This window comes from Colius striatus, chromosome 4 (assembly GCF_028858725.1).
Source record: "Colius striatus isolate bColStr4 chromosome 4, bColStr4.1.hap1, whole genome shotgun sequence".
In the NCBI taxonomy this organism is placed as follows: Eukaryota; Metazoa; Chordata; class Aves; order Coliiformes; family Coliidae; genus Colius; species Colius striatus.
Window position 1 is genome coordinate 96,890,520 of NC_084762.1, and position 27,367 is coordinate 96,917,886.

The 27,367-nt window shown below is 57.3% G+C and overlaps 1 protein-coding gene across 1 annotated transcript; it reads left to right on the top strand.

Annotated features, from left to right (window-relative positions):
* The first annotated feature begins 574 nt into the window (after nt 1–574).
* On the top strand, nt 575–27,367 carry EPPK1 (epiplakin 1). The gene is made up of 4 exons (XM_061995906.1): nt 575–10,506; nt 15,605–15,839; nt 19,887–19,973; nt 23,795–27,367. Exons 1-4 carry the CDS (start codon nt 575–577, stop codon nt 27,365–27,367), a joined length of 13,827 nt encoding a protein of 4,608 aa, XP_061851890.1.

Here is a 27,367-nt window from a genome sequence, read left to right on the forward strand (position 1 = left end):
TCATTCATTACTGGGGAGCAGAGACTGACCCCGACTTCACCACAGCCTCCTGTCAGGGAGCTGCAGAGAGTGCTCCCGTCTGCCCTCAGCCTCCTGTAGGCTAAACATCCCCAGGTGCTCCTCATGAAACCCATTCTTCAGACCCTTCATCAGCTTCATTGCCTATCTCTGGAGTCTCTCCAGCCCCTCTATAAATGCTCCAGCTTCTCCTCACACCCCTGCTAGGGCTGTTCTAGCTCAGGGCTCCCCAGGGCCCTTTGGGGCTTCTGCTCCTGGCTCCCTTTCACAACTGAGACATCCTCGTGTACTCAGTGAGTCTGTCTCAGGAGGCAGATGGTGCTTACAACTGTCAGGTCTGGCTCAACATGTCAGGTTGAGGGACAAGCACACTGCCCTTATGCTCAGCCTTTGGCTGTTATTCCCTCCTGTCGATACCTCCTGAGATTTTCATTTTTCTTTGCTCCTCCAATATTTAGGATGCAAACTGTAGAAAGTTTGTTTCTCACCAAGCTTTCCTGTTCTTTCCCCTCTCTCCAGAGCATCCTGACAGCTGTAGCAACAGTGCAGTGGGAGGATGGAGACCAAGCCAGCAGTGAATGGCCACGCTGCCCCCGGCTCTTGCCAGGATGACGTGTCAGGAGCCAACCACCCAGGCCAGGATGTGCTGCCTTCCAAACACAGAAAAGCAATGGTGATGGAGGCTTCTAGCAAGCCCTCAGAGGCAGCTGGCAGTATTTCTGGAGTCTACATAGAGGCTTCAAAGAAGATAATGAGCTTTTATGATGCCACCAGAGAGCACCTCCTGAGTCTGGATTCAGCACTCTGCCTTCTCGAGGCTCAGGCAGCCACAGGCTTCCTCACTGACCCAGTGCAGAACAGGCACGTGTCCGTAGCAGAAGCTGTGCAGCTGGGACTGGTGGGGCTGGAGCTGAAGGAGAGGCTGCTTTCTGCAGAGAAAGCTGCTACTGGCTTTGTGGACCCTTACACAGAAGAGAAAATCTCCCTGTACCAGGCGATCCAGAAGGAGCTGATCGGGAGGGAACAAGGCACCCGGCTGCTGGAGGCCCAGATGGCAACTGGGGGCATCATTGACCCAGCCACTGGCCGCCGGCTCCCAGCAGATGCTGCCTGTGAGAGGGGGTATTTGGATGAAGGATTGAGCCAGCTCCTCTCTGACCCCAGCAGTGAGGACAGCAAAGGGTTCCTCAACCCCAGTACTATGGAGAGGGTCACTTATGCGGAGCTGATGAAGAGGTGCATTGTTGATCCGGCCTCAGGCTTCCTTCTCCTGCCCCTGCAAATCACGTTCGCCGGGCTGGGAGGGAGGGTGAGCAGCAAGGATCTGCTGGATTCTGGCATCATCAGCCCTGACGTGTTCAGAGACCTCGAGGAGGGAAGAGTTTCTGCCCAGGCAGTGGGAGATAACGACTCCATTCAGCAGTTCCTGTGTGGGACGAGGAGCGTGGCCGGTGTCGTCCTGCCTTCTGGTGAGCGGAGAAGCCTTTACCAGGCCCTGAGAGAGCATCTCCTCGTGCCTGGTGCTGCTCTGATGCTCCTGCAAGTTCAGGCCTCCACCGGCAGCCTGACAGACCCCATAAAGAACAAAAGCTACTCAGCTGATGAGGCTGTCAGGGTCGGTCTTGTCGGCCCAGAGCTTCATGAGAAGCTATCTTCAGCTGAGAGGACCATCACTGGATACAGGGACCCCTGCACTGGAGAAATGCTCTCTCTGTTCCAAGCCATCAGGAAGGGCTTCATCCCCAAGGATCATGGCATTTGCCTTCTGGAGGCTCAGATGGCCACGGGAGGTATAATTGCTCCAGGCAGGCACCTCCGTGTCCCCACAGAGACAGCTTGCAAGTGGGGGTACCTGGATGAGGCCACAAAACAGCTCCTCTCCAGCCCTACTGCTGCCACAAAAGGGTTCTTAGACCCCAGCTCCAAGGAGAAGGTGACCTACACAGACCTGCTCAAGCGCTGTGTCACCGATCCCGAGACGGGGCTCCTGCTGCTGCCGCTTGCTGGAGACGGCCGAGGAGGATCTGAGGGAATGCACCGCTTCCTTGACCATAAGACCCAGACAGCTCTGGAAAACACACAGGTGCCTATTGCTGTGGGTAAATTCAAGGGAAAGTCGGTGTCTCTCTGGAAACTCCTCTTCTCAGACTACGTGCAGAGCGAGCGGAGGGCTGCCCTCACCCAGCAGTACCTGGCAGGGACGCTGCCTCTGCAGGACTTGGCTGAGGCAGTCAGTGCCACCATCGAGGAGACAGCTGCCACTGCCAACCTCACCTTCGAAGGGCTGAGGGAGCAGGTGACAGCTGACCAGCTCCTGAGCTCTGAAATCATCAACAAAGATTTGTTTCACAAGCTGAAGGAGGGAGAAACATCAGCCAAAGAAGTTGTCAGCATGGACACCGTCAAGAAGTACCTGCAAGGGACAGGCAGCATCGGCGGGCTGCTGCTCCCTGACTCCCAGGAGAAGATCAGCATCTACCAGGCAAAGCGGAAAGGCCTTTTAAGGCCAGGGACATCGCTGATCCTGCTGGAGGCTCAGGCTGCCACTGGATTTATTATTGACCCAGCTGCCAACAAAAGGTATTCCGTGGATGAGGCTTTAAGAGCGAACGTCATCGGCCCGGATGTTTATGACAAGCTGCTGGCTGCAGAGAAATCGGTCACGGGCTACAGAGACCCTTACTCAGGGAACAAGATCTCGCTGTTCCAGGCCATGCAGAAGGATCTGATCGTGAAGGACCACGGCATCCGGCTGCTGGAGGCCCAGATCGCCACGGGCGGCATCATTGACCCGGTGCACAGCCACCGCATCCCCGTGGAGGTGGCCTACCGGCGCGGCTACTTCGACAAGAAGATGAACCTAATCCTCTCTGACCCCAGCGACGACACCAAGGGCTTCTTCGACCCCAACACCCACGAGAACCTGACCTACCTGCAGCTGAAGGAGAAGTGCATCACCGAGCCCTCCACGGGGCTGTGCCTCCTGCCCCTGAACAGCAGGAAGCGTCAGTTCATCGACGAGAGCACCAGGAGGGTGTTCAGGAGCTCCTGGCTGCCCGTCAGGTTTGGGCGCTTACGGGGGGAGAGGGTGTCTGTGTGGGACCTGCTCAACTCCGAGTACTTCAGCGAGGGGAGACGCAGGGAGATCTTCAACCACTACCAGCTGAAGAAGCTCAGCCTGGAGCAAATTCGAAGCATGTTAGAGGAGGAAATGAAGAAATGGTTCCCCGTCAAGTTTCCAGCCATGAGAGGCAGCGTCAGCGCTTACCATCTGATGGAAACGGGCGTCATCGACAAGACCCTGTTTGAGAAGGTGCTGGAGGGATCCGTCACGCCAGAGCAAGTCTTGCACATGGACTCTGTCAGGAAGTACCTCTATGGCTCTGGAAGCATTGGGGGAATTGTACTGCAGCCATCAAACCAGAGGATCAGCATTTACGAGGCCATGAAGCAAAACATTGTGGTGCCAGGAGTAGCCCTCCCACTGCTGGAGGCACAGGCTGCCACAGGCTTCATCATCGACCCGGTGAACAACCAGAAGCTCTGCGTGGATGATGCCATGAAGGAGGGAGTCATTGGGCCAGAAGTCCACGAGAAGCTGCAGCACGCGGAAGGGGCTGTAACAGGCTTTAAGGATCCTTTCACAGGCAAGAAGATACCCCTCTTCCAGGCGATGAAGAAGGGCCTGATCGCAGACCAGCAGGCCATGCAGCTGATGGAGGTGCAGATGGCTACAGGAGGCATCATTGACCCAACCTGTGGCCACTATATCCCTGTAGAATCTGCCCAGAAGCGAGGGTGCCTGGATGAGGACACGAGCAAGGCCCTTTCTGAGCCCAGCGACAACAACAGAGCCTTCTGCATCCCAGACAGCAAAGAGACCGTGACCTATGCCGAGCTAATCAAGCGCTGCCAGAGGGACGAGATCTCCGGCTTCCACTTGCTGCCTCTGTCACAGGCAGCTGCTCCTGCCTACACCGATGAGCAAATCCAACAGATCTTCAAGGAAACCGTGGTGAAGGAAAAAGGAATCTCCCTCTGGGAGCTAATCCACTCTGGGTATTTTGCCGAGGAGCAGAGGAGTGACTTCGTGGAGAGGTTCCGCTCCAAGGAGCTGTCGCTGCAGCAGCTGGTTGCTCTTGTGCTCAGGCTGGTTGGGGAGATGGAGATGAAAGCTCGCACCCAGATCAGCTTGGAGGGCCTGCGGGGCAGCGTCCCTGCTGTCTGGCTGCTGGACACTGGCATCATTACTGAGAAGACCTTTGAGGAGCTGGCTCAGGGCGTAAGGACACCCGAGGAAGTGGCTGCGATGGAGAGTGTGAAGAGGTACTTGCAGGGCACGGGCAGCATCGCCGGGGTGTTCATAGAGGCATCCAAAAAGAAGATGAGCTTTTATGATGCCATGAAAAACAACCTTCTCCTCCCTGGGGCTGCTCTGAGGCTACTGGAAGCTCAGGCAGCCACAGGATACCTAACTGACCCAGCCACAAAGCAGAGGCTCAGTGTGAGGGATGCAGTGAAAGCGGCTGTTGTCGGCGAAGAGCTCACCGAGAAACTGCTGCTGGCTGAGAGGGCAGTGACTGGCTACAAGGACCCCTACACAGGGAGCTCCATCTCACTGTGTCAAGCGCTCAGGAAAGAGCTGATTCCCCTGGGAGATGCTGTTCCCTTGCTAGAGGCCCAGCTGGCCACAGGAGGGGTCATCGATCCCATTCACCACCATCACCTTCCGCTCCAGGCTGCCTGCAGATACGGCTTCTACGACGAGGAGCTGAACCAAACCCTCTCTCAGCTGAATGACACCACCAGAGTATTTGTTGATCCAAACACCAAGGAGAACGTGACCTACCAGCAGCTGAAGGACAGGTGCATTCAGGAGCCCGAGTCAGGTCTCTGGCTCCTTCCTCTGTCGGAGGACGCGATGTTCTGTGTGGATGACCAGACCATGGAGGTGTTGAAATCTGTGACGGTATGTGTCAACATTGGGCGGTTCAAAGGACAGACGGTGTCAGTCTGGGACCTTCTCAACTCGGAATACCTCTCGGATGGCAAGAGAAGAGAGCTGGTGCAAAAGTACAAGGATGAGAACTCTGAAGCGCTACATGAAATCGTCACGATTGTCACCACTATCATCAAAGAGACTGAGACACAGGGCAAGAAATTCGCCTTCAAGGGCCTGAGGAAAAAGGTGTCTGCCAGCGACCTCTTCCAGTCTCAACTGATAGACAAAAAGACCCTCGATGAGCTCAACCAGGGGAAGAAAACTGTAAAGGAAGTCACTGAAATGGACTCTGTCCGCAGGTACCTGGAGGGCAGCAATTTCATAGCCGGGGTCCTTAGACAACCAAGCAATGAGAAGATGAGCATCTACCAGGCTATGAGGAAGGGCATCCTGAGGCCAGGGACAGCCCTGGTGCTGCTGGAGGCACAGGCTGCCACCGGCTACATCATCGACCCGGAGAAAAACCAGAAGCTGTCGGTGGAGGAAGCGTTAGCTGCAGGTCTGATCGGAGGGGAGATCTTTGAAAAGCTGCTCTGTGCGGAGAGGGCCGTGACGGGCTACACCGACCCCTACACTAAAGCCCCAATGTCTCTGTTTGAAGCTATGAACCAAGGGCTGATTGTGAAGAGCCACGGCATCCGGCTGCTGGAGGCCCAGATCGCCACGGGCGGCATCATCGACCCGGTGCACAGCCACCGTGTCCCGGTTGAAGTGGCCTACCGGCGTGGCTACTTCAATGAGGAGATGAACCAGATCCTGTCCGACCCCAGCGATGACACCAAGGGCTTCTTTGACCCCAACACCCACGAGAACCTGACCTACATGCAGCTCCTGGAGAGATGTGTCCAAGATCCAGAGACTGGATTGTATATGCTACAGGTCGTTCAGAAAGGAGGAAAGTACTTCTACATTGATGAGGCTACAAAGCAGGCTTTGCACTCAAAGCTCCTTGAAATGAAAGTTGGAAAGTTTAAGGACCAGACGGTTTCTGTCTGGGAAATCCTCTGCTCTCATTACATCTCCGAGCAGAAAAGGAAAGAGCTGGTGCTGCAGTACAAATGCAAAACCCTGACACTGGAAGAGCTTATAGCCCTCATCACCAAAATAATTGAGGACACAGAGCAAAGCACAGAAGCCCTGAAGGTTCCAGGACTCCGGGGGAATGTGTCAGTGTCAGAACTGTTTGACTCTGAGATAATTGACAAGAAGACTCTGGATCAGCTGCGAGATGGGAGCCTGACGCTTGCCAGCCTCACAAAGAGGGACAACGTCAAAAGGTACTTGGATGGCACTGGGTGCATTGCTGGGGTTCTACTCCCATCGAGGAAGGAGAAGATGAGCATCTATCAGGCCCTGCAGAAGAACCTCCTCACAGAGCAATGTGCACTGGGGCTGCTGGAGGCACAGGCTGCCACTGGTTTTATCATTGACCCCCTGAAAAATAAGAAGCTATCTGTGGAAGAGGCCGTCTCATCCGGACTGGTGGGCAAGGAGCTGCACAAGAAGCTCCTGTCAGCAGAGAAAGCTGTGATAGGATACATAGACCCTCAAACGGGCAACAACATCTCCCTGTACCAGGCTGTAATGCAGAAGGTAACGGTCAGGGAGCACGGCATCCGGCTGCTCGAGGCCCAGATCGCCACCGGTGGCATCATCGACCCCCTGCACGGCCACCGCATCCCGGTCCAGGTGGCCTACCGGCGCGGCTACTTGGATGAGGAGATGTTCCTCCTGCTTTCAGATCCAGATCATGGTGTCAAAGGTTTCATAGATCCAAACACTCGTGAGAAAATCAGTTACAGCCAGCTCCTGCAGAGGTGTGCCAAAGACAGCGACACTGGGTTGTACCTGCTGCAGGTCATGGAGAAGGAAGACAACTATTTCTACATCGATGAGAAAACCAAGAATGCCCTGTTGTCTACAAAGGTACAAGTGCCGTTTGGGAAGTACAAAGGAGAGGTGTTGTCACTGTGGGAACTTCTCTGTTCCGAGTACATCACGGAGGAGAAAAGAAAAGAACTGGTGAAGAAGTATAAAGAGGAATCCCATCGCGTTATCCAAAACATCATTCACATCATCCTGACCATCATCAAAGAAAAAGAGGAGGACAGAAGTGACGTCTGGTTCCAAGGGATCAGACAGCAAATAACAGCATCAGAGCTGCTGAGTGCAGAGATAATTACAGAAGAAACGATGGAAAAACTCAACAAGGGAACAGAGACGGTACAGGAAATAGCACAAATGGACAAGGTGAAAAGATACCTTGAGGGAACAGGAACCATCGCTGGCGTGCTGGTGCCCTCCAAGGACAACCCCGGCAAGATGGAAAAGATGAGCATCTACCAGGCCATGTGGAAGGGCATCCTGAGGCAGGGCACGGCCCTGGTGCTGCTGGAGGCACAGGCTGCCACCGGCTTTGTCGTTGACCCGCTCAATAACAAGAAGCTCTCTGTGGACGAGGCTGTCTCGTCGGGGCTGGTGGGCAGTGAGCTACAGAAAAAACTTCTTTCCGCAGAGAGAGCAGTGACAGGCTACACCCACCCATACACAGGACAAAAGATCTCGCTGTTCCAGGCCATGAAGAAGGATCTGATCGTGAAGGAGCACGGCATCCGGCTGCTGGAGGCCCAGATCGCCACGGGCGGCATCATCGACCCGCTGCACAGCCACCGCGTCCCGGTCGAGGTGGCCTACCGGCGCGGCTACTTCGACCAGGAGATGAGCCAGGTGCTGTCGGACCCCAGCGACGACACCAAGGGCTTCTTCGACCCCAACACCCACGAGAACCTGACCTACATGCAGCTCCTGCGCCGCTGCGTGCCCGACCCGGAGACGGGGCTGCTGATGCTGCAGCTGACGGACAAGGGCTCGGTGCTGCACCAGCTGACCGAGGACGCCCGCAAAGCCCTGCAGGCCGCCCGCACCAGCCTGAGCGTGGGGCTGTTCCAGGGCCAGAGCGTCACCGTCTGGGAGCTGCTCTTCTCCCGCTACGTCCCCGAGCACCAGCGCCAGGAGCTGCTGAGGAAATACAAGGCAGGGTCGGTCACCATCCCGGAGCTGATCGCCATCCTCACCGCCATCGTCACTGAGGCTGAGGGCCAGGGCCACGGCACTACTGTGCTCAGCCAGTCATTGCAGAAGGAGGCCCCAAGGACAGCCCAGAATGGAGAGGCCACAGGGTCTGGGCAGGAGCAGGAGCGGGAGCTGGAGCTGGAACGGTCCCTCAGGTCCCACACCATCGAGGTGTCAGCCCAGGAGTTCCAGGGCAGGAAGGTGTCTCTCTGGGAGCTCCTCTTCTCCAAGTACATCAGTGAGGCAAAGAGGCAGGAGCTGCTGGGGCAGGCCCGTACCAGGAGCCTGTCTCTAGAGGAGCTGGCGAGGCAGCTGCGTGTCCTGGTCCAGGAGGCGGTGGAGCGCAGCAGCAAGGTGAAGTTCACGGGCCTCAGGAGGCAGGTGACCGCCTCGGACCTGCTGGACTCGGGCATCATCGACAAGGACACGCTGGCCGAGCTGGTGCAGGGCTCCAGGACGGTGCAGGAGGTGACGCAAATGGCCTCGGTCAAGCGCTACCTGGACGGCACGGGCTGCATCGCCGGCGTGCTGGTGCCGTCCAAGGACGACCCCGGCAAGATGGAGAAGATGAGCATCTACCAGGCCATGTGGAAGGGCATCCTGAGGCAGGGCACGGCCCTGGTGCTGCTGGAGGCACAGGCTGCCACCGGCTTTGTCGTCGATCCCCTCAGCAACCAGAAGCTGTCGGTGGACGAGGCCGTCTCGTCGGGGCTGGTGGGCACCGAGCTGCACGACAAGCTGCTGTCGGCTGAGAGGGCCGTGACGGGCTACACCGACCCCTACACAGGCGAGCAGATCTCGCTGTTCCAGGCCATGCAGAAGGATCTGATTGTGAAGGAGCACGGCATCCGGCTGCTGGAGGCCCAGATCGCCACGGGCGGCATCATCGACCCGCTGCACAGCCACCGCGTCCCGGTCGAGGTGGCCTACCGGCGCGGCTACTTCGACCAGGAGATGAGCCAGGTGCTGTCGGACCCCAGCGACGACACCAAGGGCTTCTTCGACCCCAACACCCACGAGAACCTGACCTACATGCAGCTCCTGCGCCGCTGCGTGCCCGACCCGGAGACGGGGCTGCTGATGCTGCAGCTGACGGACAAGGGCTCGGTGCTGCACCAGCTGACCGAGGACGCCCGCAAAGCCCTGCAGGCCGCCCGCACCAGCCTGAGCGTGGGGCTGTTCCAGGGCCAGAGCGTCACCGTCTGGGAGCTGCTCTTCTCCCGCTACGTCCCCGAGCACCAGCGCCAGGAGCTGCTGAGGAAATACAAGGCAGGGTCGGTCACCATCCCGGAGCTGATCGCCATCCTCACCGCCATCGTCACTGAGGCTGAGGGCCAGGGCCACGGCACTACTGTGCTCAGCCAGTCATTGCAGAAGGAGGCCCCAAGGACAGCCCAGAATGGAGAGGCCACAGGGTCTGGGCAGGAGCAGGAGCGGGAGCTGGAGCTGGAACGGTCCCTCAGGTCCCACACCATCGAGGTGTCAGCCCAGGAGTTCCAGGGCAGGAAGGTGTCTCTCTGGGAGCTCCTCTTCTCCAAGTACATCAGTGAGGCAAAGAGGCAGGAGCTGCTGGGGCAGGCCCGTACCAGGAGCCTGTCTCTAGAGGAGCTGGCGAGGCAGCTGCGTGTCCTGGTCCAGGAGGCGGTGGAGCGCAGCAGCAAGGTGAAGTTCACGGGCCTCAGGAGGCAGGTGACCGCCTCGGACCTGCTGGACTCGGGCATCATCGACAAGGACACGCTGGCCGAGCTGGTGCAGGGCTCCAGGACGGTGCAGGAGGTGACGCAAATGGCCTCGGTCAAGCGCTACCTGGACGGCACGGGCTGCATCGCCGGCGTGCTGGTGCCGTCCAAGGACGACCCCGGCAAGATGGAGAAGATGAGCATCTACCAGGCCATGTGGAAGGGCATCCTGAGGCAGGGCACGGCCCTGGTGCTGCTGGAGGCACAGGCTGCCACCGGCTTTGTCGTCGATCCCCTCAGCAACCAGAAGCTGTCGGTGGACGAGGCCGTCTCGTCGGGGCTGGTGGGCACCGAGCTGCACGACAAGCTGCTGTCGGCTGAGAGGGCCGTGACGGGCTACACCGACCCCTACACAGGCGAGCAGATCTCGCTGTTCCAGGCCATGCAGAAGGATCTGATTGTGAAGGAGCACGGCATCCGGCTGCTGGAGGCCCAGATCGCCACGGGCGGCATCATCGACCCGCTGCACAGCCACCGCGTCCCGGTCGAGGTGGCCTACCGGCGCGGCTACTTCGACCAGGAGATGAGCCAGGTGCTGTCGGACCCCAGCGACGACACCAAGGGCTTCTTCGACCCCAACACCCACGAGAACCTGACCTACATGCAGCTCCTGCGCCGCTGCGTGCCCGACCCGGAGACGGGGCTTTATTTCCTTAACATTTTGGGAAAGGAACTGTGAGCCCTTTGTCCCATCTCTCATTGGTGTTTTAGTGGTTAACAGTTCAGCCCTTTTGGACTTTTTTTTTCTGCTAGTATGTTCTTTTTCTTTGAATATCCTTTTTTTTTTTTTGGACTGTAATTCCATTCAAAGAGTTTCCTTGTTCCTGTGCTTCCTTTTCAATCACCTTGCACTGCAAGTTGAGCCCTGAAGTGACTCCCTCAAGCATTATGGTGTGGCTGTGAAGCCTTTGTACCCTGTTGTCTTTCAGGAATGGAGGAATCTGAGCTATCTGAGGTCATCTTTGTGAAATGTGTTGCCCTCATCTTCCTTCTGGAGGTTTCAATGAAACCATGCTCTCCCTGTAGTTTGTGTTGCAGTGGGGAGGGTGTTTTTATTGTCCCTCTCCTCTGTTTTCTCTTACATGAAGAACATCCTCTTCCCAGCTGATTTTCAGGGCAGTGTGAGAGTTGCAGTGTTTTGAGCCTGGGTTTGGCATGGGGAGCAGGTTTTCATTGAGGCACTGTGTCAGGCTGCTGTAGGTGTTGCTGCAGTGGGATTTGTTACTGGTGTGTGCTGTTGGTGCCTCAGCCTGTCTCATTTTCCTGTCGGTGACTGGATCATATAGCCCCCCAGCTTAGAGTGGTTTGGTCCCTCTCTGGTATCTACACTCAGTTCACTCACATGCTGTGCTTTCTCCCCCTCTACTTCTGCAGCTCTTCACCTGCAGGGAGCCCCTGCAGGGAGCCACACTCCGGGATTCAGAGGTGAATCCAGTTTTTGGCCAGTCACCAGTGGTGTTCCCCAGGCTCAGCCTTTGACTCTTCATCTAGGAAGTGAATGAGGGGTTTGAGTGTCCCCTCAGCAAGTTTGGTGATGAAACCAAGTTGAAGGGAGGTGTTGGTGTGTATGAGGGCTGGAAGGCTCTTCAGAGAGCCTTGGCCGCTCAGTGCTGATGGGCTGAGGTTGCTCAGTGGCAAGTGCCAGGTCCTGCCCTTGGGCCACCCCAAGCCCAGGCCTCGCTTCAGATTGGAGCAGAGGGGCTGGAAAGCTGCTGGAAGGATCCCAAAGCCATGGAGCTGAGGTGCTGAGGGCTATGGGTTAGTGGTGGCCATGGCAGGGCTGGAGGAACACTTTGACTCTATGAGCTTAAGGGTCTTTTCCAGTCTCAACAACTGTGTGACCCTCACAAGAGCTGAGAGCCTGCAGCCTATGTTATCATAGAATGGTAGGGTTGGAAGGGACATTTAGAGATCATCCAGTCCAACCCCCTGCAGAAGCAGGATCACCTAGATCAGGTCACACAGGAACGTGTCCAGGTGGGTCTTGAAGATCTCCAAGGAAGGAGCTTCCACAGCCCCTCTGGGCAGCCTGGGCCAGGGCTCCCTCACCTGAACAGTGAAATAGGTTTTTCTTCTGTTTAAGTGGAACTTTTTGTGTTCCAGCTTCATCCCATCACCCTTTGTCCTGTTGCTAGATACAGCAGAGAAAAGGGATGTCCCAGCCTCCTGACACCCACCCCTTAGATGTTATGGTGCTGTATTTCCAGTCCATCCCTCCACAGGCAGGGGATCCAGCAGCAGAACCTCTGTTCCCTTGCTCTGGGGCCTCTGTGCATTCTCAGCTCTTTTGCTGTTTGTGTCCTGAGCTGACTTAGCCCACGTGCCACCCTCCTGCAGTGGCAGCAGCCCCAGAGCCATTGTGCTGTAGAGTTCAGGGCTGAATAGTTCTGCTGCTGTTCAATAGAAGGAAACATACCCTGCTTAAATGTGTTACCTGAGGCTATTGCCCTAATTAACCCAATAATCTCCTGGGAAATGGGTTTTTTGCCACGGCTTGTTCAGCTGATAGCTGGAAACAGGTGTAGAGTAGCTGTGGAACAGGAATTCAGCAAGTGGGGCTGAGGAACTGAAAAATTAAAGATGCCATAAAGGTTTTGCATCTGCAAGCAGAGGCCAGGCCAAACCAGCCCCATTCAAATGAATACAATGGAAATCAGCGTGGAGGAAAGACAAGCGAAGAGCAGCCTAAAGAAGCAGCACCTTGTTTAAACACAAGGCAGGAAAAATGTAGGGAACCAGGAATAATTGGATATCTGGGTCTGAGGAACTGCAATGCCATGAGCACACCCCCGGGCTTCCTGGGAGGGGGGTCACCAGAGGTGATACCAGAGTGTAAAGTGCACAGGAGCACTGATGCCAGGGGCAGCAGGGGGCTGTTATCAGAGCTCAGAGTTGGGTTAGAGGCACAAACACACTGACAGAGAAGCCTGGCTCAGACCACAGCTCACAGAAGGGGCTGTCATGGTGTTGGGTCAGCCAGCAACGAAGAACCAGGCAGCTGCTCGCTCGCTCCTCCCTGAAGGGAGGCAGCCTCTGAAGGTCCTTTCCAATCTGAACTATTTGATGATCCTGATTTGTCTGATGTTTTGGGGTTGTAAAGACAATAGAATGGACTGTGTGGCTCCAGTAGCTCCAGCCTCTACACCTCACCTACCCATCCCCAACTCCCCTGTCTTCCTGCCCAAGATGGCAACGCTTGTTCCTTCAGGACCTGCCACAGCTTCATCTGGCCATCTCCTCCAGCTCCTCCTGCCCACCACACTGAACCACTCCATCCAGGAACACGCCCAGGCAGTAATTAGCAGCTATTGTGCATAATTAGATACCAAAGCTGTGAAGGTGAACATCACACCCACCTTCCTGCCACATCCAGTTTCAGGCTGGAGGGCCCCAGAATGTTTTATTTAGGCCCATAATATCAGTTGGGAGGCCAGCTCTCACTGGCATTTTTTCATCTGCCTCTTCAAAGCCTTTCCTCTCTTTTTGACTATTTTGGCCTTCCTGGAAACTTGGCTTCCTCTTTGATGATGGCAACAGGAATAGCTGGTGCAGTCCTGCAGTGTGCACCTCTCCCTGCCCCAGCAGCATTTCCTATACACTGACCTGTTGGCTGCCTCCACTGGGCTCTTGAGCACAGCCCAGGGCTGCACGTTTGTACAGCCTCATGCCACCAGAGCTGTTCTCCTGGCCAGAGCAGACCCAGAGCTCCCCCTTGCTCATCCATTCAGCTTCCTCCGGAGCTGCTGGAGAGAGTTTAGTGCAGGGCCACAGAGATGATGGAGTGGAGCATCTCCCTTGTGATGCAAGGCTGAGGGAGCTGGGGCTCTAGCTTGCAAAAAAAGAGACTGAGAGGTGACCTCATTAATGGTTACAAATCCATAAAGGGGGGGTGTCAGGAGGATGGAGCCAGGCTCTTCTCAATGAATGTGTGGGGTCTCTTCCTGAGGGTGCTGGTGGCCAAGTAGGGTCCCTGTATGGCAGGGGCAGCAGTAGGCACAGCAGGAGGGAGCACACAGCCAGCCCAGAACCAGAGTCATGTTCTGAGAGGGGGACATTTATCAAGTGATGATCTCTGGACCAAGATTTTTTCCCTTGCTGCTCTCAGCTGACTGTTCTACCAGCAACCACCATCCATCATCTGCATCCAGGGAATGGGGGGAAGGTTCTGGGAGCCGGGTAGCAGAGCTGCAACTCCTGCCAGCTGGGAGCTGGACGAAGGGCAGCCCCAGCAGCTGCATTCAGCTCTGCACACCCCAGCAGTGCCCCAAGTCAGCTCAGGGGCTGCGGGGTCTCCAGGGCCCTCACGGTCCCCGTGAAGCAGGAGCTGCTCGAGCAGAGGGCTGTGCCAGCCCTGCATGTGCCCTCAGGGGAAGGCAGGAGTATGGATGAGGGCACCTGGGCCAGTTCAGGAGTGTGCATCTTTCCCTTTGCTGTGCCCAGCGGCTGTGGAGGGAAACTCTTCTGCCATGACACTGGGAAGCCCAATGATAAGCAAGTTTCTTGCACAGGGTATCAGGAAGCCGCTGCAGCCACAGTACAGCCCTGGCTTGTCTTCCTCCCTCCTCCTGCCACAGGCCAGGTGTCCTGAAGCACCAGCAAAAGTCTTGGTGATCCCCGTTTCCCACGAGTCACGTGTCAGGGTAGAAGATGCTTGAGAGGTTCTTTCCCACAGAGTTGTGCAATCAAATATCTCCCAGCCAGAATGAAAAGGATTTTTGTCTCTTCTGTTTGTCCACGGTTGCCTGCCTGTGCCCATCCCTTGGGTGCTGGCCTTGGCTGCTTCCTTCAGTTTTTGAAATAGGACGTTTTTGTTATTCTTTCCTTCAAAAGCACGTTGATGTTTCCGAGAAGAGGTAGAGCAGGCGTGGCAGACAGGAGCCTGCAGTCCCCCTCGGGCCCAGGGCTCTGCCAGCTCCCCGCCTGCAGCAGCACCTGCACGGGCAGCTCCAGCCCCAGGACACCCCTGGGCTCCACGCCACGGGTCAGACCAGGCAGAGGGGCACCGGGTGCTGCCTGTTTCCTCTGCCTGACGTTGTCCCCTGCCCTTTGCCTGCTGGGCAGAGGCTGTTGCTGCTGCATTGCCCTCTGCAGAGATCCCTGAGAAGCTGGCACCAGCAGCCGCACGTCCCGGGACTCAGCTCCTGGGGCTGCTGGAAGGGAGTCGTGTCATGTCCTGGGATTCAGCTCCTGGGGCTGCTGGAAGGGAGTCATGTCATGTCCTGGGACTCAGCTCCTGGGGCTGCTGGAAGGGAGTCGTGTCATGTCCCGGGACTCAGCTCCTGGGGCTGCTGGAAGGGAATCGTGTCATGTCCTGGGACTCAGCTCCTAGGGCTGCTGGAAGGGAGTCGTGTCATGTCCTGGGACTCAGCTCCTGGGGCTGCTGGAAGGGAGTTGTGTCAGCGCCCGAGCTCTGGCACAGGAGGTTTCCCAAGTCAAACGCTGAAAGGAAACAACACTCCAGCACTGAAGCATCCTTGAGAAAGCCATCTCCAGCTCTCTGATGTGGTTTGTGGCTGCTTCAGCCGAGGACACCTACACCTTCCGGCAGGTGAGGCCGAGCCACAGGGCTGCAGAGAGCCGAGGCAGCGTCTCAGTGCCGGGCTCCCTGCGAAGCTGCAGGACCAGCTGCTGACTCAGCACGAAGGACGGGGGCATCCCAGGGGTCTGCATCCTGCCTTTACTCCCCATAAAGCCCTGGTGAGGGGTGGTTTGAGAGGTGGTGGGGGGGACATGTTTGTGTTTCAGATGCTTCCTGTTCTTTGCTTCCCTCTAGCGTAAAGGCCATCTGCCTTTCTAACAGCCGAGAGACGAGGCTGGCTGCAGCTGGGCGGCAGCCCCAGCAGCCCAGCATCACGGATGCAGATCCTGACGTGACACAGACTGTCCCGTCCTGCCTCCTGCCTGCCTCGTGCAGCCCCTCGAGGGCCCGCAGAGCCCCCCACGTGTGGGGCACGGAGCTGAAACAGCCGCTGCCGTCCCGCTGCTCCCGCAGCCGCTCACGCAGCTGCGTCCGAGGGGAGGGCGGCTGACGGCAGGCACAGCACTCAGCGAGGAGCAGGCGGCTCCAGAAACCCCCAGAGGGCTCAGGGACAGGAGTGACAGCTGTGAGGTGCGAGTCAGAAGCCCTGGGAGGTCCAAACTGCTGCTCAAGCTGTCTGGGTTCAAGTTGCAGCACACAACTAGACATTTAGACTGGACGTTGGGAAGGACTCTTTCACCAGGAGGGTTATGAAGCACTGGAACAGGCTGCCCAGGGAGGTGGGGGAGTCCCCATCCCTGGAGAGATTCAAAAGATGTGTAGCTGAGGTGCCGAGGGATGTGGGTTAGTTTAGTGATGGGCTTGGTGATGTGAGATCAGTGGTTGGACTCGATCTTAAAGGTCTTTTCCAAGCTGTAATGATTCTGTGATTCTGTGGGGAGGGGGAAGCCTGGGAGGCTGCAGGTCAGCGGCCTCCCCAGGCCTGAAGCCAAATGACAAGACAACGTTCCTCCTCGAGGCAACCTGAGCACAGCTTCATTTGTTTTCTCACAAATAACCCAGCTCCTGGCACTTGAAGGGAGTGAGATGTGAAGCCATTGTGGTTTGGCTTGTGAAACAAAATGGGAGCTGCTGCCCAATTCCAAAACCTCCGGCCACATCCAAGTCTGCAAAGGTACAGTGTCAGTTCACAGTGGCAAATCAGCTGCCTTCCAGAGAGAGAAGGTGAAACAGGTAAAGGAGCAGCTTCTGCAAGCGACAGAGAGCTGACACACCATCATCCTAACGCACTCCTTCTGCTCCCAAGGCTGCAGGTCACTTTCAGCTCTGCAGTCAGAGCCCCATGGTCAAGCACAGCCCCTCTCCACGCCGGTGAGGCCTCGTGGGCAGCAGCACTGGCTGCAGCTGGGCTGGTGTGTTCCAGTGCCCCATGACATCTGTGTCACCCAGTGTGGTGGGCTGACCCAGGCTGGGTGCGAGGTGCCCACCAAGCCTGCTCTGTCACTCCCCCTCCTCATCTGGGCAGGGGAGAGAGAAATATAATGAAAGCTTTGTGGGCTGAGATTAGAACAGGGAACAAGACGGACTCAGCTAGAGGAAATTAACCCCAGCACCGTGTGGCAGCCCTGAGTGCATGGAGCAGGCTGCCCAGAGGAGACAGGTGTGGGACCCTCCTGCCTGGCCCAGGCTGGGTACCCTTTGCACTCTGCTCCCACAAGGATGTGGCACAGAAAGGAGCACTTGTGGTAGCTCAGAGGAGCTGAACCTACAGTGAAGTGCAATTAGTGAGGTTGCAGACATGAAGTGCAGCTCAGTGCAGGTGTCAGGCGAGGAAAGGCTTTTGAGAAGAGAGTAAAGACAACAGAAATGGGCCCTGTGTCCATCTTCACCCTGTGAACAGAGGGATGTCCTGTCCAGGTGTGTTCCCCAGAGCCCAACCGACCTCAGTGAGTCAGAGGGAAAATGTCTCTGTGTGCAGATCATCCAGTCTGGCAGGCACCCACACAGGCAGGAATGTGCACCCCAAGCAGGACACCCTGGTAACGAAGGGCAGGTGCCTCCTCTGCACAGGGGCACCGAGCCACGCACGCGGGGCCAGAGCCACAGCGGCAGCCGCAGTCACACGCCCGCCATGCACGGCTGCAAGGGCAGCTGCCCCCAAGCACAGGCACGGCTGTGCCTTGCACACACGCTGTCACACCTGCACATGCCTGTCCCTTGCACACACACTGTCACATGGTCACACACATAGTCCCTTGCACACACACTGTCACACCTGCACACACGCTATCACACCTGCACACATGTTGTCACACCTGCGCATGCACTGTCCCTTGCACACACGCTGTCACACCTGCACACACGTTGTCACACCTGCACACACGTTGTCACACCTGTGCATGCACTGTCCCTTGCACACACGCTGTCACACCTGCACACACGCTATCACACCTGCACACATGTTGTCACACCTGTGCATGCACTGTCCCTTGCACACACGCTGTCACACCTGCACACACGCTATCACACCTGCACACATGTTGTCACACCTGCGCATGCACTGTCCCTTGCACACACGCTGTCACACCTGCACACACGCTATCACACCTGCACACATGTTGTCACACCTGTGCATGCACTGTCCCTTGCACACACGCTGTCACACCTGCACACACGCTATCACACCTGCACACATGTTGTCACACCTGCGCATGCACTGTCCCTTGCACACACGCTGTCACACCTGCACACACGTTGTCACACCTGCACACACGTTGTCACACCTGTGCATGCACTGTCCCTTGCACACACGCTGTCACACCTGCACACACGCTATCACACCTGCACACATGTTGTCACACCTGCGCATGCACTGTCCCTTGCACACACGCTGTCACACCTGCACACACGTTGTCACACCTGCACACACGTTGTCACACCTGTGCATGCACTGTCCCTTGCACACACACTGTCACACCTGCACACACGCTATCACACCTGCACACATGTTGTCACACCTGCGCATGCACTGTCCCTTGCACACACCCTGTCACACCTGCACACATGTTGTCACACCTGCACACGTCACACCTGCACACGCACTGTCCCTTGCACACACACTGTCACATGGTCACACACATAGTCCCTTGCACACACACTGTCACACCTGCACACATGTTGTCACACCTGCACACATGTTGTCACACCTGCGCATGCACTGTCCCTTGCACACACGCTGTCACACCTGCACACACGTTGTCACACCTGCACACACGTTGTCACACCTGTGCATGCACTGTCCCTTGCACACACGCTGTCACACCTGCACACATTTGCATGGAGTCACCTGCAAATGGAGCACACACAGCCACACACGCAGCGGCACAGACACTCGTGCAGGCTGATGGGAATGTCTGTGCAGTCACACTCAGCCACAGGCACCCCCAGCACACACTCAGCCACACGTGGAACCACAGAATTGTTTGGGTTGGAAAAGCCCTATGAGTTGGTGCAGTCCAACCCTGACCCCTCACAGTGCCACAGCCACCACTGAGCCACAGCCCTCAGCAGCTCAGCCCCACGGCTCTGGGATCCCTCCAGGGCTGGGCACTGCCCCAGCTCCCTGGGCAGCCTGGCACAGGGACTGACACCCCTCTCAGGGAAACAGCTCTGCCTCAGCTCCAACCCTCAGGCTGACCCCTGGGGCAGCCTGAGCCCCTTTCCTCTTTGCTTGTTATTGGGGAGCAGAGATCAACTCCTCCCTCACTACACCTTCCTCTCAGGGAGTTGCAGAGAGTGATTGCGTCTCTCCTCAGCCTCCTCTTCTCCAGGAAGTGACTGGCCAAGTCACACAAGTGACTTCACACCAGAACAAGCCAAAACCACCCTCCTGGAAGCGGGTGCCAGGCAAGCCTGTTCACCAGGGCTGTGGCGATGGTCTGATGAGATGCAGCCCATCCTACACTGATACCGAAATGCAACCATCTATGGGACTGAGCTCCATCCCCCCTCAGCCCACAAGCCTCTGCCAGCCAGCACAAGCCCCCTGCTACACGTAGCTGTCTGTGTGCCCCAAGTCCCTGGGCAGATGCTGGCCACAGCATGGGGTTCCCTCTCCCTGCCCACCAGCACTGTGAGAGGTTTCCATCCTGGGCTGCTTCAGAGGAACTGGGAAGGACACCAGCAGCCACCACAGCTCCTGTCCCGGCGTGGTCCCAGGGACAGTCACAGCGAGGGACAGGCTCAGTCCCAGGTCTGGATGGGGAGCAGGGTGCCTGCAGCACCCCCTGCAGCCCAGGGGCTGAGACAGAACAAATGCAGACTGATCAAGCCTGGATGCACAGAGACCCCCGTGGCGGTGGGGCCACGGGCAGGGCAGTCCACGAGCACTTGTGCTGGGTGCCTGTGGGAAGAAGGAGATGGCAGAGAGTCCAGAGGCTGGGGCTGCCTGAAGCTGGGCTGTGGTGATCAGATGTCTGTGTTGCAGCTGTGCTCCTGTGTTTCGGCACAGGGCAGGGCCACGGTGTCATCCCCAGGGGCGGGGAAGGGGAGAGTTTAAATTGGGTGCTTGCCTCAGCTGCTGGTCCGGGCTGAGAAGTGGCTGGAGGAGCAGGAGCAGGAGCAGGAGCAGAGGAGCCAGCCGCTCCGGATCCGCGCCCGGCAGGTAGGACAGAGCCCATCTGGGGCGGTACCGGGGTGCGTGCACCCTCCGTGCAGACGCTGGGGGGCTGCAAGGGATCGGGGGCTCTCCCGTCCCCCCAACACGAGGTTTTGGGCTGAGTCCCGGGGCTCTGCTGAGCTGAGGACCTCCAGGCAGGGCTCGGTCCTTTCCGAGAGCGGGACAAAGTGACCGAGCGGCACCGGGGCTGGACGGAGCTGCTGCTCCGTGCGATGCTCCTTGTGTCAGGGCTCTGGGATGCAGAGGGAAGCAGCAGGAGCCGCGGGAGCTGCCTGAGCCCACAGGCAGCCGGGCGGGAGCTGCCGCGGTGGGTCCCGTCGGGGCGGGAGCTGCCGGGGCCGGAGGCTGCGGGTGGGCGCCGGGCTGGGGCTGCCGCGACCGCGCCGCCCGGGGCACAGGCAGGGCCCGGGGCCACGGCAGCACTGCCCGGCCTCCCCTGCTCACCCCGGCTGGAAAACCGCTTCCACTGCAGCCTCCTGGGCTGGGCTGCTTGAAAGGACAGCCAGTCCTGCGCCGGGAGCTGCGTGTGCAGCCCAGCCCCAGCATCAGGAGGGCTGATTAGAGACCAGCTAATGACAGATTGCAGTTGGGCAATGTCTCTCTACTACAGGGTGTTTACACAACATCCATGTCCTACATCGGTGTTGCCTGCTTTGGGGCGTGACACGGCACTCTGCTGTGTCCCAGACCTGAGACAGCAGCACAGCCAGCCCATCACCTCCCTGTGCCACTGAGTACAGCCGGCCCATCGCCTCCCTGTGCCACTGAGCAGCACAGCCGGCCCATCGCCTCCCTGTGCCACTGAGCAGCACAGCCGGCCCATCACCTCCCTGTGCCACTGAGACAGTACAGCCAGCCCATCACCTCCCTGTGCCACTGAGACAGTACAGCCAGCCCATCGCCTCCCTGTGCCACTGAGTACAGCCAGCCCATCACTTCCCTGTGCCACTGAGACAGTACAGCCAGCCCATCGCCTCCCTGTGCCACTGAGCAGCACAGCCAGCACATCACCTCCCTGTGCCACTGAGCAGCACAGCCAGCCCATCACCTCCCTGTGCCACTGAGTACAGCCAGCCCATCGCCTCCCTGTGCCACTGAGACAGCACAGCCAGCCCATCACCTCCCTGTGCCACTGAGACAGTACAGCCAGCCCATCGCCTCCCTGTGCCATTGAGCAGCACAGCCAGCCCATCACCTCCCTGTGCCATTGAGCACAGCCAGCCCATCACCTCCCTGTGCCATTGAGCACAGCCAGCCCATCGCCTCCCTGTGCCACTGAGCAGCACAGCCAGCCCATCGCCTCCCTGTGCCATTGAGCAGCACAGCCAGCCCATCACCTCCTTGTGCCATTGAGCACAGCCAGCCCATCACCTCCCTGTGCCACTGAGCAGCACAGCCAGCCCATCACCTCCCTGTGCCACTGAGCAGCACAGCCAGCCCATCGCCTCCCTGTGCCACTGAGCAGCACAGCCAGCCCATCGCCTCCCTGTGCCACTGAGCAGCACAGCCAGCCCATCACCTCCCTGTGCCACTGAGACAGTACAACCAGCCCATCACCTCTCTGTGCCACTGAGACAGTACAACCAGCCCATCACCTCCCTGTGCCACTGAGCAGCACAGCCACCCATCACTTCCCTGTGCCACTGAGACAGTACAACCAGCCCATCGCCTCCCTGTGCCACTGAGCAGCACAGCCAGCCCATCACCTCCCTGTGCCACTGAGACAGCAGCACAGTCAGCCCATCACCTCCCTGTGCTCTGAGCAGCACAGCCAGCACATCACCTCCCTGTGCCACTGAGCAGCACAGCCAGCACATCACCTCCCTGTGCCACTGAGCAGCACAGCCAGCCCATCACCTCCCTGTGCCACTGAGACAGCACAGCCAGCCCATCACCTCCCTGTGCCACTGGGACAGCAGCACAGCCAGCCCATCACTTCCCTGTGCCACTGAGCAGCACAGCCAGCCCATCACCTCCCTGTGCCACTGAGCACAGCCAGCCCATCACCTCCCTGTGCCACTGAGCACAGCCAGCCCATCACTTCCCTGTGCCACTGAGCACAGCCAGCCCATCACCTCCCTGTGCCACTGAGACAGTACAGCCAGCCCATCACCTCCCTGTGCCACTGAGCAGCGCAGCCAGCCCATCACCTCCCTGTGCCACTGAGACAGCAGCACAGTCAGCCCATCACCTCCCTGTGCTCTGAGCAGCACAGCCAGCACATCACCTCCCTGTGCCACTGAGACAGCAGCACAGTCAGCCCATCACTTTCCTGTGCCACTGAGGCAGTACAGCCAGCCCATCACCTCCCTGTGCCACCCCAGACAGGATAGCCAGCCCATCACCTTCCTGTGCCACCCCAGACAGGATAGCCAGCCCATCACCTTCCTGTGCCACTGGGACAGCAGCACAGCCAGCCCATCACTTCCCAGGAGGTATCAGCAGAGTCAGGCAGGGGAGGGCACAGGGGCTGCTCTCCAGGGCTGGAGCCACAGGTGGACCGGAGCCACTGGCTGCAGGAGAGCCTGAAGCTCTGGGCAGGGTCCCCAAAGAGGAAGGAGCTGGGCTGTGACTGCTGGGATAAACCTCTCCCCCATCGTGATCCATCTGCATCAGCATCAATCCAATATTTAAATGGATCAAAAGCAATGACTCAGGGACTCTCAGACCAGTTAGGTAAACAGTCAGAGAATTAATCTGTGACCCTGATAATGATTAGAACGTATCATTAACGTCAGTCACTGCACTTTATGGGAGATGGGTGTTCCCTAAGAAGTGTTTTGAGTTTTGTTTTTGCCTTTTTTTATGACTGTGGCCTCATCACCACGCGGTGTTGTTGATGCTGGGAGTTTACAGAAGAGACCAGGTGACAGCATGTGAGGCATCCCTCGAGGATTACCACACAAACCCAGAATGCATCCAGCCCGTGAACCCCAGTGAGCAGAAAACAGCCAGAGGCTGATGCAGAAACCAGCGAGATGTTACGTTGTCCACTTAGGCTCAAGGTTGTCCACTGGCTCTGCATGGCTGCTCTGATGTCTGCTCGAGGGCACTGCTGCCTTCCTCTGAAACACTCCAGGCAGCACAAACAGAGCCTTGGCCGAGGGTGCTGCATCGGTGATGCAAAGGCCACGCTGACGGGCGAGTGGGAGAGAGCACTGCAAGCAACCCCTTCCCATGGGCACCCTGAGGCACAAGCTCTCAGTTCCTCCCTGTCTCATCTCTATTTATATATAGAAATCATTTAATCTGCCATTTTACCTTCACAGCAATTAGCTAACAAATCGCTGATGATCTCCTACAGCACAAGAGCCAGAGGCTGCCAGTGAAAGCACTTCCCCTGCAAGGTGTGATTAAACCCTGGGCCTTGCTGCCTCGGGCTGTGGTGGAGGCTGAGTCCTCAGAGCACTCACTGACATGACCAGACTGACCTCAGAGCACTCACTGATGTGACCAGGCTGACCTCAGAGCACTCACTGATGTGACCAGGCTGATCTCAGAGCACTCACAGATGTGACCACGCAGGTCTGGGGAAGGTGGACTGTGGTGGCTACAGACAGTGGTTCAGGGCAAATCCAGGATGTCAGAGGGCTTGGCCAGAGCATCTCTCTACCATCCCATTGCTAGAGCAGTTGCCCTAAATACCTGGAGAGGGCATCTTGGCCCTGCTGCAGACAGATCTGGGCTCCTGCAGCCACATCCAGACATGGGTTTCTTCACACACACCACGAAAACTGCACAGGAACCTATGTCTTAACAATTTGTTTCTTTCTCTGTCCTCAGACAAACACGGTGCCTCACGGTAGCAGGACTATTCCCCTGAGAAAACGCAGAGGATGAGTGGACCTCCTCAGAACAACAAGTCAAGTGACACGGGGAGTAACGTGACTGCAGGCAGACACAAAGAGATGGGCGAGGGTGGGAGCAACTTCATAGCTGGAGTCTTCATCCAGGCCGTGAATAAGAAGATGAGCATCTATGATGCCATGATGAGAGGGCTCCTGACACCAGGCACAGCGCTGGTGCTGCTGGAGGCACAGGCTGCTTCAGGCTTTGTCGTCGATCCCGTGAGGAACCAGAAGCTGTCGGTGAAAGAGGCGCTGGCTGCAGGGCTCGTGGGCAGAGATTTCTATGAGAAGCTGCTGTCTGCAGAGGGAGCAGTGACAGGGTACACGGAGCCCTACACAGGACACAAGATCTCCCTGTTCCAGGCCATGAAGGAAGGCTTCATCGTAAAGGAACACGCCGTGCGCCTGCTGGAGGCCCAGATCGCCACGGGCGGCATCATCGACCCGCTGCACAGCCACCGCCTCCCGGTCGAGGTGGCCTACCGGCGCGGCTACTTCGACCACGAGATGTGCCAGGTCTTGTCCAACCCCAACAGTCAAGCAAGAAGTTGCTTCGACCCCAACACCCACGAGAACCTGACCTACATGCAGCTCCTGCGCCGCTGCGTGCCCGACCCGGAGACGGGGCTGCTGATGCTGCAGCTGACGGACAAGGGCTCGGTGCTGCACCAGCTGACCGAGGACGCCCGCAAAGCCCTGCAGGCCGCCCGCACCAGCCTGAGCGTGGGGCTGTTCCAGGGCCAGAGCGTCACCGTCTGGGAGCTGCTCTTCTCCCGCTACGTCCCCGAGCACCAGCGCCAGGAGCTGCTGAGGAAATACAAGGCAGGGTCGGTCACCATCCCGGAGCTGATCGCCATCCTCACCGCCATCGTCACTGAGGCTGAGATGGAAACTGGGGACCTGAGCTCATCCACAGTTACACCCGACACCGAGGTGGAAGTGTCACAACCAGCTCAGGACACACACTCCCAGGAGCAACAGCTGAGAAAGTCCTTAAAGTCTGCAACCATCTACGTCACTGCTGGTGAGTTCCAGGGGCAAAACATTTCCTTGCTGGATCTGCTCTTCTCCAAGTACGTGCCCCAAGAGAAGCGGCAGGAGCTGCTGGAGCTGTACAGAGCAGGGATACTGACCACAGGACACGTGGCTGCTGTGGTCACCACCATCATACACAGGACAGAAGAGGCAAATGCCACACTCACAGCTACTGCCAGAAGTTCACACACAGCAGTGGCAAGGGTAGAGGAAAAGGGAGAAGTTTCTTCAACACACGATGCACAACTAGATAACATCTTGAAGTCCACAACCATTGGTGTGCCAGCTGGTGACTTGCAGGAGAAGCAGGTCTGTATGTGGGATCTGCTCTCCTCTGACTACATCCCTGAGGAGAAAAGGCAGCAGCTTCTGGATCTGTACTATGAAAGACTATTAACTCTGGAGCAGCTGGTAACTGTGGTCACCACTCTCATTAAGAAAAAGGAATCTACAGGCAGGAAATTCCTAGTTGCAGTCAAGGCTTCCAACGAGGACACTGTGTCATCAGCAGGAGAGAAGCATAATGACTCCCCCAAAGAAGAGCCATGGGAAACAGCACTGAAAACCACAGTTGTGGACATGGAGGTTGGGGAGTTTCATGGGCACAAGGTGTCTGTGTGGGACCTGCTCCACTCCAAGTATATCCCTGAGGAGAACAGAAGGGAGCTCCTGGAGCTGTACCAGGCAGGAGAGTTAACTCTTGAGCAGGTGAAAAGCGTTGTCAGCACCATTGTAACCAAGGCAGAAGCAGCAAGGGCTGAGCAATCAGCAAATGTGAGTGGTCCAAGAGCAGAGCCAGCAGCTGCAAAACCCAAGCACACCCACACCCAGGAGGACAGGAGCTGGGAAGAAGTCCTGAAGTCCACCACAGTCAAGATGTCAGTGGGTGAGTTCCAGGGGAAGCAGGTCTGTGTGTGGGACCTGCTCTTCTCTGACTACATCCCTGAGGAGAAGAGACAGGAGCTCCTGGAGCTGTACTGTGCAGGAACATTGCCTTTGGAGAGGTTAATAGTTGTCATCACCACTCTCATTAGAAAAAAAGAGTCTACAGGCAGGAAATTCCTAGTTGCAGTCAAGGCTTCCAACAAGGACACTGTGTCATCAGCAGGAGAGAAGCATAATGACTCCCCCAAAGAAGAGCCATGGGAAACAGCACTGAAAACCACGGTTGTGGACATGGAGGTTGGGGAGTTTCATGGGCACAAGGTGTCTGTGTGGGACCTGCTCCACTCCAAGTATATCCCAGAGGAGAACAGAAGGGAGCTCCTGGAGCTGTACCAAGCAGGAGAGTTAACTCTTGAGCAGGTGAAAAGCGTTGTCAGCACCATTGTAACCAAGACAGAAGCAGCAACAGCTGAGCAATCAGCAAATGTGAGTGGTCCAAGAGCAGAGCCAGCAGCTGCAGAACCCAAGCACACCCACACACAGGAGGACAGGAGCTGGGAAGAGATCCTCAAGTCCACCACAGTCAAGATGTCAGTGGGTGAGTTCCAGGGGAAGCAGATCTGTGTGTGGGACCTGCTCTTCTCTGACTACATCCCTGAGGAGAAGAGACAGGAGCTCCTGGAGCTGTACTGTGCAGGAACATTGCCTTTGGAGAGGTTAATAGTTGTCATCACCACTCTCATTAGAAAAAAAGAGTCTACAGGCAGGAAATTCCTAGTTGCAGTCAAGGCTTCCAACAAGGACACTGTGTCATCAGCAGGACAGCAGGACGACCACTCCCCCAAAGAAGAGCCATGGGAAACAGCACTGAAAACCACGGTTGTGGACATGGAGGTTGGGGAGTTTCATGGGCACAAGGTGTCTGTGTGGGACCTGCTTCACTCCAAGTATATCCCTGAGGAGAACAGAAGGGAGCTCCTGGAGCTGTACCAAGCAGGAGAGTTAACTCTTGAGCAGGTGAAAAGCGTTGTCAGCACCATTGTAACCAAGACAGAAGCAGCAAGGGCTGAGCAATCAGCAAATGTGAGTGGTCCAAGAGCAGAGCCAGCAGCTGCAGAACCCAAGCACACCCACACACAGGAGGACAGGAGCTGGGAAGAAGTCCTGAAGTCCACCACAGTCAAGATGTCAGTGGGTGAGTTCCAGGGGAAGCAGATCTGTGTGTGGGACCTGCTCTTCTCTGACTACATCCCTGAGGAGAAGAGACAGGAGCTCCTGGAGCTGTACCATGCAGGAACACTCACCACTCAGGAACTGGCCAGCACCACCAGCAGTATTGTGAGAGACAGCCAAGAAAGGCAGCTTTCAGCCCTTCCCCAGGAGACAGTGGATCTCCTCCAGCATGAGGGCTCCTACATTACTTTTGGCCAGTTCCAGGAGCAGAGGGTGTCGGTGTGGGAGCTCCTCTCCACCAAGCAAGTCTCAGAGTACAAGCGGGAGGCACATCTCGACACTTACGGCACCGGGGGGCTGACTGTGAACAAGATCACCATCACCACCACCGTCATCACAGGCCCACAGCGTAGCAAGAGATGCCAGCAGGACCACTGA

Bases quoted from the DNA above. Each gene is read 5' to 3' on its own strand.
- EPPK1 (XM_061995906.1), top strand. From the start codon at position 575: ATGGAGACCAAGCCAGCAGTGAATGGCCACGCTGCCCCCGGCTCTTGC. The intron at 15,840-19,886 runs GTCCGAGGGGAG...TGCTTGCCTCAG, and splicing joins GCAGCCGCTCACGCAGCTGC to CTGCTGGTCCGGGCTGAGAA. The intron at 19,974-23,794 runs GTAGGACAGAGC...GCCTCACGGTAG, and splicing joins TCCGGATCCGCGCCCGGCAG to CAGGACTATTCCCCTGAGAA.